This window comes from Oncorhynchus keta, chromosome 8, assembly GCF_023373465.1.
Source record: "Oncorhynchus keta strain PuntledgeMale-10-30-2019 chromosome 8, Oket_V2, whole genome shotgun sequence".
Lineage (NCBI taxonomy): Eukaryota > Metazoa > Chordata > Actinopteri > Salmoniformes > Salmonidae > Oncorhynchus > Oncorhynchus keta.
In genome coordinates this window covers 31,386,388-31,397,929 of record NC_068428.1, presented here as the reverse complement: position 1 = coordinate 31,397,929, position 11,542 = coordinate 31,386,388, and the positions used below count along the sequence as shown (strand labels likewise).

At 42.5% G+C, this 11,542-nt stretch overlaps 1 protein-coding gene across 7 annotated transcripts in view; it reads right to left on the bottom strand.

The window, feature by feature from the left end:
- Window positions 1-6,293: 6,293 nt before the first annotated feature.
- Window positions 6,294-11,542, bottom strand: part of LOC118387082 (serine/threonine-protein phosphatase 2A 56 kDa regulatory subunit gamma isoform-like) — a 40,577-nt gene continuing 35,328 nt past the window's right edge. For 5 of the 7 annotated variants that reach the window (XR_008141013.1, XM_035775228.2, XM_035775225.2 and 2 more), the window contains one exon: window positions 6,294-11,120. Coding sequence is in view for 3 of the 7 variants with exons in the window: in XM_035775225.2 (XP_035631118.1) it covers window positions 10,986-11,120 (135 nt within the window). In the remaining 4 variants the exon portion in view is untranslated. The remainder of the gene's footprint in view (window positions 11,121-11,542) is intronic. The other 2 variants (XR_008141014.1, XM_035775227.2) reach the window with 1 other exon arrangement.

The following is an 11,542-nucleotide window of genomic DNA, read 5'->3' as shown; positions in this document are numbered from 1 at the left end:
GAGAGAGAGAGAGAGGAAAGAGGGAGGGTAGAGAGAGAGAGAGAGAGAGAGAGAGAGAGAGAGAGAGAGAGAGAGAGAGAGAGAAAGAGGGAGGGTAACCACGAGAGAGAGAGAGAGAGAGAGAGAGAGAGAGAGAGAGAGAGAGAGAGAGAGAGAGAGAGAGAGAGAGAGAGAGAGAGAGAGAGAGAGAGAGAGAAAAAAAAAAACTCACTTTGACAACCAACCGTTGACGTACTTTCTACGTCTCAGATTCCTTAAAGAGAACATTTGTTTTGGGATAAATGGCAAGCAGTGTCGATAAAGCTAATTATTTGTTTTTAAGAAACACCTCCAAAGGGTCAAATGCGGACACTCTTTTCACTTACATAAAGGAATGATTATGACACAGACTAAGGTTAGCCTGTGGCTAATGTTGTTCTAACTGGGAGTGATCCACACTGTCTATTACAACACAATATGTAAGTATATTCTAACTAGGTTATCAACTAAATTAAGAATTACTGCATGTATCATCATCATCAGCCATTACCATCACAATAGTCATTATTATCATCCTGATAAGGATCATGGCGTTGAAAAAGCATATTCATTATAGACATGATTCCCTGAGCGGCTGAGCGTGTCGGTCCGTTGGATGGATGGATGGTGTGCGACCAGAGCAGGGCTCAGCAGGGGTACTAGACACAGAAGGGTGTGCCTAGGTGGGGCGGTCGCCAAGCGACAGTCAGCTCCGTCTGTTCTCTAAGGCGCTGGAGAACTGCATGACCCTGGAACAACCTATTAACAGTCAGGGGCTGGCACTGTTTGGCCAATTGCCCCACTACACCACCATCTAGACAGCACAGCCCAGAATTACACTTACCTCATCTACGGGTACGTCCCAAATGGCACCAAATTCCCTATATAGCACACTCCTTTTAACCAGAGCCCTATGAACCCTGGTCAAAGACAGTGCACTAAATAGGGAATGTGCCAATTGGGATATAGCCCAGGAAGCCTATATTGGTAGATAACAACTAATCTAATCAAATCAAATTTTATTTGTCACATACACATGGTTAGCAGATGTTAATGCGAGTGTAGCGAAATGCTTGTGCTTCTAGTTCCGACAATGCAGTAATAACCAACAAGTAATCTAACTAATAAAGTTAAAGGTCTGGCCTCAAAGGTTATGACTTGTTTCTGTGAGGCTCTGGTCCGATATCCACACTAGAATCATTGTCAGGTGGCATCACTCATGCGTGAGGTTCATCCTTCAGTGCAGGCAGAATCTGACGTAAGACAACGCACTAGAACACCATTTAAGAGGTCATGTATTTGGCATACATTAAGACTTGGTATGCTATGGATATTGGGACGTAGCCCGTGAGGTTAGTTTCAAAAGAGAAACTCTGGGCCTGCACAAGGCCTTCCTGCAAGATTAAGTTTCATATTTGATTAGAATTTCCTCTTAGTGTCTTCTGTTGGATCACATATCTAACATACTGTATATAACATAACCCAACATGAAATGGGCCAGAAATCAATCTGATCAAGCTTGTAGACAACACGAAGTTCAAACACAAGGTAATCTGTCGCTAAACCATCAATACATGCTAAAATCACCCATATAGCTTATTGCTCAATTGCAGCCACCAATTTACTGCTGCCTAAAGCGAATGTCGGGGAACATTTTTTGTCCTGATTGCTGTCCATATTGGTGTCTCAGGGGGAGTTGGGATATGCAAAACATTTACAATTCACATCACTGACATTTTCAACCTCTCCCTGACCGAGTCTGTAACACCAACATGTTTCAAGCAGACCATCATAGTCCCTGTGCCCAAGAAAGCGAAAGTAACCTGCCTAAATGACTGTAGCACTCACGTCGGTAGCCATGAAATGCTTTGAAAGGCTGGGCATGGCTCACATCAACACCATCATCCCAGAAACCCTACACCCAGTACAATTCGCATAAGACCCCAACAGATCCACAGACACATACTGCCCTTTCCCACCTAGACAAAACAAACAACTATGTGAGAATGCTGTTCACTGACTACAGCTCAACACCATAGTGCCCACAAAGATCATCACTAAGCTAAGGACACTGGGACTAAACACCTACCTTTGCAACGGAATCCTGTACTTCCTGACGGGCTGCCCCCAGGTGGTGAGGGTAGGTAGCAACACATCTGCCACGTTGATCCTCAACACAGGGGCCCCTCAGGTGTGCGTGCTTAGTCACCTCCTGTACTCCCCGTTCATCCACGACTTCGTGGCCAAGCTCGATTAACACCATCATTAAGTTTGCTGACGACAACAGTGGCCTGATCACCAACTACAATGAGGGAGCCTATAGGGAGGTCAGAGACCTGGACAACAACCTCTCCCTCAACGTGAGCAAGACAAAAGGAGATGATCGTGGACTACAGGGAAAAAGAGGGCCAAATACGGCCCCAATCACATCAACAGGGCTGTAGTGGAGCAGGTTAAGAGCTTCAAGTTCCTTGGTGTCCACATCACCAACAAACTATCATGGTCCTTGGTGTCCACATCACCAACAAACTATCATGGTCCTTGGTGTCCACATCACCAACAAACTATCATGGTCCTTGGTGTCCACATCACCAACAAACTATCATGGTCCTTGGTGTCCACATCACCAACAAACTATCATGGTCCTTGGTGTCCACATCACCAACAAACTATCATGGTCCTTGGTGTCCACATCACCAACAAACTATCATGGTCCTTGGTGTCCACATCACCAACAAACTATCATGGTCCTTGGTGTCCACATCACCAACAAACTATCATGGTCCTTGGTGTCCACATCACCAACAAACTATCATGGTCCAAACACCAAGAAAGTAGTGAAGAGGGCACGACAACAACTATTCCCCCTCAGGAGACTGAAAAGATTTGTCATGGGTCCCCAGATCCTCAAAAGGTTCGAGAGCATCCTGACCGGTTGCATCACCGCCTGGCATGGCAACTGCTCGGCATCCGACCACAAGGCATTACAGTGGTTGGTGAGTACGGCCCAGTACATCACTGGGGCCAAGCTTCCTGCCATCCAATACCTATACACTAGGCGGTGTCAGAGGAAGGACAAAAAATGATCAAGGTCTCTAGTCACCCAAGTCATAGACTGTTCTTTCTGCTACCCCACGACAAGCGGTACCGGAACGCCAAGTCTAGGTCCAAAAGGCTCCTTAACAGCTTCTACCCCCAAGCCATAAGACTCCTGAACAATGAACAATTAATCAAATGGCCACCCGGACTATTTACATATACTTACATTGACTCGGTATCGGTGCCCCCTGTATATTTTTGTTATTTATTTATTATTAAATAATGTATTTTACTTTAGATTATTTTGTATTTTAATATTTACAACTCTATTTTCTTAAAACTGCATTGTTGGTTAAGGGTTTGTAGGTAAGCATTTCACAGTAAGTTCTACACCTGTTGTATTCGGCGCATGTGACAAATAAAACATGTATTTGAAGAGAAGTATTCCCCATTGTGTCAGTGAACAGACTCTGGACTAATCTCAACATTGGAGTATTTGACATATGAATTTGACCCTGGTCTGGTTCAAATGTGTAAACTAAGCACCCAGTCAGTTGGCTGTCCCATTTACACAACAGGCAAACTAAAATGAGTATAGTGTTTCTAAGCAATGACAAGCCCCCATCTGCTCCATTGAATTAGTTTCATGCAACTGGCCCGTCTAGCAAATCTCTTCAGAATGTCTGGTTCACTATGATCGAAAGATTCCTTGTTACTTGTATTTGATTTCTGGTGCTGTGTGAATAAAGTGACCATTTTAAACCACAAGATGGTAGCAGACGGTTACAATAGGATGCTCTAGTTGATACTGGGCCCCGGTTTCAATGCTTGGAAAATGCTTGTTGCTTCCTTCCTTTCGGATATCATAGTTGGTGTAACTCATTTTTTTTAAAGACAGGAAACCAAAGTTCCAATATACTCATTAGCACACCAGTATGCATGACAATGAGACAAAACATAAAGGGGTCATACATGCTCAAAAAGTCCTACAATGCATTATGACTGAATCATCAGGTTTATTGGGTGTTCTACCTAACTTTGTTTTTTCCCCCCGGGAAGCCCATTTCAAAACTATTAAATTGCTTTCTTTTTTCCTTTTTATAAAATTATTTTCAGGATGAGAACATTTTATCAATGTAAACTTAATAAAACAAAAATCAGATATGTAGAAAATATTTTAAATTGTAAGGTCATCTTTGAAAACTAACCATTATCCAAATAATATATGCCATTTTATGGCATATAAATAAATAAATAAATAAATAAAAGCTAGACAGACAGGGAGAATCTAAAATGTACAAAAATAGGCATTAAAACAGGTTTCCATCCAACCTTAAGAGAGTAAAGTACTTTTTGTATTCTACAGCAACAACCTGGGGAAATGAATGAGCCAATTGGAAGCTGGGGATGATTAGGTGGCCATGGTGGTATTAGGGACATATTGGGAATTTATCCAGGACACCAGGGTTAACACCCATACTCTTAGTGACCACAGAGTTAGGACAACTGTTTTAATGTCCCCAACACAGGTCAATGATCCCAATCACTACCCTGCAGCATTGGGATATTTTCATTTAGACCAGAGGAAAGGGTGCCTCCTACTGGTCATCCAAAACCACTACCAGCAGCATTTGGTCTTCCATCCAGGGACGGACCACGACCAACCCTGCTTAGCTTCAGAGGTAAACCAGCAGAGGGATATGCTGCTGTCAAAAATGCATGTGGGATAAAAAATAAATCATGACAGGCCTGGTGGAAAAATTACATTTTTCGTTAAACTTTTCAAATGTCGACAAAACTAAATACGCTGTGTCGGTAAAATTAGGTGAGAAATGTCAGTGGAAACGCTTATGTGCAAATATTGATATAATAACCATCATATCGAAGTAAACCTCCCACTACGACTCATCAGGAAAGCATGCAGTTTATTAGGTAAATGAGAATTTACCGAAAAGGGTATTTTTATGTGAACTATGTAATCTCACACAGCCTTTTATCTGGTGAGAAAATGCAATTAAAAAAAAAGATATTTTAGAATATTAAATGTTAAAAATCAGTCACCAATTGGATGGAAACCTAGCTATTCAGGAGTATTTGTCATGGCATGTGGCCCCCATTGATTGTGTTTGTTTGTGTCAAAGATGGCATAATTAATGCCAGCAGCATACCACTGCTGGCTTGCTTCTGAAGCTAAGCAGGGTTGGTACTGGTCAGTTCCTGGATGGGAGACCAGATGCTGCTGGAAGTGGTGTTGGAGGGCCAGTAGGAGGCACTCTTTCCTCTGGTCGAAAAAAATAACCCAATGCCCGGGGCAGTGACAATGCCCTGTGTAGGCTGCCGTCCTTCAGATGGGACGTTAAATGGGTGTCCTGACTCTCTGAAGTAATTAAAGATACCATGGCACTTATAAGTGTAGGGGTGTTCAACCCTGGTGTCCTGGCTAAATTCCCAATCTTGTCCTCAAACCATCACGGGCACCTAATAATCCCCAGTTTACAATTGGCCCATTCTCCCCAGTAACTATTGCCCAGGTCATTGCTGCAAATGAGAATGTCAACTTACCTGGTAAAATAACCAGTAAAATAAGCCGTGTAGAAATGAAAGAGAAAAAAAAAGCTTTAAAACGATAATTTTATTTCCGGAAAATGTGTAGAATTCCACCTAGTTAAATTTGGTAACCAACCGCCTGAAACCCTTTGTTATGCATTATACCTGCAGACTTACAAAATAATATTAACAATAGGTTCATTGTATGCTAGATATTGGAACAGTCAATAAAACAGCTCAGGCGTTAATGTAAATCGGTATTGTTTGCATAAAGCATAAGTAATTTAAATGTTTGGGAGCATAATTAGTGCACAATTGTATTTTTATAGTTTACTCTCCGATAGACAGCACTGCTATAAAATGTTTTCTGATATGAGTCAGTGTATGCCTTCTGTATTAAAGATAAAAAAACAGGCTTCTAAATGTACATATTCTCTCTGGGTGATGTGTTGTGTGTAGATATAATATTCTAGTCAAAGGCAATTTCCAGATTCTGCGTGATGGAGATGAGGTGGAAACATCAAGTGATCATCCGTATATATGGATACAGAACTAAATAAGGATAGGGGATGAAGTTCGTCAAGGAGTAATCTCACATGGCCATCCTTCCAAATCGTGTCACATGCTTCCAAGGGTAGTGAATGAGGAATTACGTGGCAAATCATGAAAGCACTATGCCTGTTCTAGGATGAAAATATAAAAACTCACATGTTCTCTTTATTTACCATATACAGCTAGATAGATGTACACCACTGGAGAATTTGGATAAAAGCACACAATGCAGATGTATGTAGGAACATCATCACATACTTTACAATGCTGAAACAAAGAAAATCTTGGATTACAAATCGATAAAAAAATAGTAGAATCCAAATTCAAAACTGTTCTAAATGCATATAGGTCACGTGTTGAAGTCTGTGCCACATCAACTGTGGTAGCTAATAACCGTTGTTTTCTGTACACAGGGGACATTCTGTACAAAATATTACATCTACAATGTAGTAGCTATAACAAAATAAAAGTACCTTATATGTACAATATTAGATGAGGCCAATTATCATACAGGGTGTATACCAAAAGACACAGAATCATTATTTTCAAAATAAACAAAACCGTACAGTGCCTTCGCACTGTAAGTATTCAGAACCCTTGACTTTTCCAACATTGTTACTTTAGCTGTATTCTAAAATGGACAGAAAAAAAAAAACTAGTGAGCGATCTACACAGAACCCCACAATGACAAAAGGGAAACCCGTTTAAAAAATAAAAAAAGTTTGCCAATTTAAAAAAACAAAAAAACAGAAATACCTTATTTACATAAGTATTCAGACCCTTTTCTATGAGACTTAACATTGAGCTCAGGTGAATGCTGTTTCCATGGACCATCCTTGAGATGGACTCCAACCAAGTTGAAGAAACATCTCTGGTAAATTCAATTGATTGGACATGATTTGGAAAGGCACACACCTGTCTATATAAGGTCCCACAGTTGGCAGTGCATGTCAGAGCAAGAACCAAGCCATGTGGTCAAAGGAATTGTCCGTAGAGGTTCCGAGACAGGAGTGTCGAGGCACAGATCTGGGGAAGGGCACCAAAACATTTCTGCAGCATTGAAGGTCCCCAAGAACACAGTGGGCTCCATTCTTAGAGGAAGTTTGGAACCACCAAGATCCTTCCTAGAGCTGGCCGCTCAGCGGTCTGGGGAGAAGGGCCTTGGTCAGGGATGTGACCAAGAGCCCAATGGTCACTGACAGAGCTCCAGAGATCCTCTGTGGAGATGGGAGAACCTTCCAGAAGGACAACAATCTCTGCAGAACTCCACCAATCAGACCTTTATGGTAGAGTTGCCAGAAGAAAGCCACTCCTCAGTAAAAAGGCACGACAGCCTGCTTGGAGTTTGCCATAAAGCAACTAAAGACTCAGACCATGACAAAGACGATTCTCTGCTCGGATAAAACAAAGATCAACCTCTGTGGACAGAATACCAAGCATCTGGAAGAAACCTGGCCCCATCCCTACATGGAAGCATGGTGGTGGTGGCATCATTGCTGTGGGGATGTTTTTCAGCAGCAGGGACTGGGAGACTAGTCAGTATTGAGGCAAAGATGAACAGAGAAAAGTTCAGCGAGACCATTCCTGGAACAGGTTTTCATCACACTCAGGACCTCAGACTGGGGCAAAGATTCTCATTTCAGCAGGACAACGACCCTAAGCACACAGACAAAACAATGCAGGAGTGGCTTCGGGACAAGTCTCAATGGCCTTAAGTGGCCCAACTAGAGCCTGGACTTGAACCCAATAGAACATCTCTGGGGAGACCTGAATATAGCTGTGCAGCAATGCTCCCCATCCAACCTGACAGAGCTTGAGAGGATCTGCAGAGAGGAATGGGAGAAACTCACCAAATACAGGTGTTCCAGGCTGGTAGCATCATACCCAAGAAGACTGAAGGCTGTAATCACTGCTAAAGGTGCTTCAACAAAGTACTGAGTAAAGGGTCTAAATACTTATGTAAATGTGCTAGATAAAAAAAACAAAAAAAACAATAATTTAAATACAAAATTTGCCCAAATTTTTTTTTTTAATTAAAAAAACTTTCTGCTTTGTCATTATGGGGTATTGTGATTAGATTGATACGGGGGAAAACAACTTAATACATTTTAGAATTAGGCTGTAACGTAACAAAATGTGGCTAAAGTCAAGGGGTCTGAATACTTTCCAAATGCACTGTATGTAAAATATAGAGCGCGCCACAGAGGCTACAATATTAAAGCAATTTGATGAAGAACAACAGTCACCAGAGTCCTCTCTGCTCTCAGGACACTGGGAACAGCCAGGGATCCAGTCACATTCAGTCAACTGAAATTCCAATTCTCCTCTGTGAAGCAATGAGGAACATTTGTATTTCAGATTACTTCCTTAAATTGACCCAAAACCCTGGTGCCATCCAGTTTTGTTTGTTCCATCTATAAAAGCACTCTATACCTCCTTTTAGTAATTTTACAGCAAAATAGTTGGGGGGTGGCATACATTTATGGTGAATGATATTCTTTAAGACAAAGAAAATAATCTAGAAAGAGACAGTGAAATATCGTGATAGTAATATATTTACAATTTGCACATTCAATCTGAACATCAGAGTTTTTGCAGGCAATGGAAAAGACCCTGCACACATCCAGAAGTAGTGTCTCACACAGAGCTTCTCTACAGGGATACAGCCAGAGTGCATGTCTGTCTGGGGACTCAAACAATGGTGCATCTTAAAATGGCACACTATTTCCTATATAGTGCACTTCTTTCGATCACGGTCCATAGGGGAATAAGGTGCCATTTGGGGGACATCCTAAATAGAACAGGGCAAGGGGTAATAAGATCAGGTTGAATGAGAAGCATCCTTCTCTACACGTTTTTTCATCAGGCACACAGAGGAACTGACATAACTAAACAGACCAGAAAGCACAAATTATTAATTCATTTTGGATCTTGGGTTTTTATTCTTCAAGTTTTATCAGGAAGTGCTTCTATCTTAAGTCTTTGGGGCTTACCCACTCCTCTCTAGCTTGACCACAATCATTGATCTGCTTTGTATATTTAACAAAAACAACTTGTATGCGTTTTACACTAAACATGGCCCTACATACTCTGTGGGTAGGTGTGAGTGTCATTGTGTTTCAACGTGCGTCTCTCTGGTCTGTTGGGAAGCTAATGCTAAATTGAACATGGTTCTGCATTCACATAACACTGCTATTCTACTCTCAGTTTAGCCGCTTGTACAATAAAGGCACTATGAAAGGAAAGGCTTGTGATGAATTTTGACTGACTACAGACAGAATGATCTTATGTGACTGAACTAGGCTACTTAGTTACCAAGGTATAGAAGCAACATCAGAAAGAGAGGGGTCTTGGTTATGAAGAGTAGAGAGCAGTGAGGAGCAGGTATTCCTCTGTGTGTAGCCCAGTACAGCTCCTCCCACACTACAGCTCAATGGGAGTCTAAACACTGAACTAGAACACAGACCTCAGCTTTCACAACACTAACATGACTTGGATGTCTTGATCAATACTGATTACGAATGAAGACACGAACAGACCGACAGGGAATGGGATTGACGTGTTCACATGGACAGTAAACTCCAATGGATCCAGAAAACAATTGATGTGCTGTGCCCTCAGTCTTAGAAAAACATTAACCATTGTTCGAACCAACCAAACACACTGCAACTTATTGCCTACAATATCATACAGCTAAGAAAGGGTGGATAAGTTTTTTAAAAAAGCAAGAAAAAGCAAGCGTGAGGTTGGAACCAAACTAGGTCTGTACAGACCAGCTGATGTCCAGTGGACAGAAGAACCCCCCTTTCACTAAGCCAAGCACATTTAGAGCCACAACTTTATTACGTCTCTTGGCGGTCCCCAATAATTCCCCTCCCATCAAATCAATCCTAGCAAAACACAAGAAAAATATTAGGCTTATGGCAATAGCAGCAGTAACTAGGCAACAAAGAATAAACATGAGAGAGAAGGACTGTGCTTTCCTCTCTATGCTGAGAGAGCGAGAGAGGAGACTAAACTGCTTCTTCCTTCACCCATTACGTACAGTATGCATCTATAATACATGTCTGTCTGCCAATCCTATTGCCAGTGCACATGACATCTAGAATGAGGATGAGAGAAAAACAGAAAGAACCCAACAAATTAAAACAATAACAGAAGACCTGAGAAAAATGACCACAAGGGGACAGCACTGCTTTTACAAGACAGAGAGAGGGAGGGAGGGTGGGCAACAATGTCATGTTTCGTGGTCAAGCCATACAGCCCTGTGCCATTGACATCTCTGGGCAGGGCTGTAGCGAACTGGGGAACACTTCAGAGTTGGACTGGTGGAGTTGTTTGAGCTGCAGCTTCTTTCAGCCAGGCCATTCTGTTTTGTTCTATTCTGGACCTTGTCTGTGCTGGACTGTTCTGGGCCCCCCGGGGCTGGTCTGTCTGTCAGTATGTGGTGTCTGACAGTATGTGCGACTGTCTGTACGTCTGTATGTGCGACTGCCTGTACGTGTGTGTGTGCGACTGTCTGTACGTGTGTGTGTGTGACTGTCTGTACGTGTGTGTGTGTGTGTGTACGTGTGTGTGTGTGTGTGTGTGTGTGTACGTGTGTGTGTGTACGTGTGTGTGTGTACGTGTGTGTGTGTACGTGTGTGTGTGTACGTGTGTGTGTGTACGTGTGTGTGTGAGAGAGACTGCCTGTACGTCTGTGTGTGAGAGAGACTGCCTGTACGTCTGTGTGTGAGACTGTCTGTACGTGTGCGTGCGTGTGTGTGTGTGTGTGTGTCAGAGAGAGAGAGACTGTCTGTACGTGTTTGTTCGTGTACGTGCGTGTGTCTTTAGTGTCCGTCGTGTGGTGTGACCACATCATTGGCCCTCCGGTGCGTCTCCAGGGCCTTGACGGTGGAGATGTCCTGAGGCAGCTCAGACTTCCTCCTGACCAGCGGACGCTCCTTACGCTCGTTCCTCTGGAGCTTTCGGGGGAGAGGGAGAACAGTTATAGAACAGTCAAACCAAAATCTACAAAGTAGTAAGGAATCACGGAGATCATCCTATGTGGATGTATTCTCCAAATAGCCTGTACGAGGTTGCGCTGGCTGTTAGCCTATTCAGCGTGGTGTCTAAGCAAGCTAGATCCTCCCGTCCCTGATTGTTATTAAGCTGCTGTTAATTTGCATAAACGGACTCTTTAGTCACCGACAGTTGAAGTCAGAGTTCGGGGAAGCATCACGACTGTGTTGCTTTGTGGATGTGAGGTGCAATTTAGGGAAAATAAGATGCATCACTTATTCTGCTGTTATATTGCACATGCAGTGAGAGGAAAAAACTGGTTCTTTGTTAGTTGTAATTTCCCAGACGGCCGTAAATGTTTCACCATTAAAGATCCCAGCTCAGT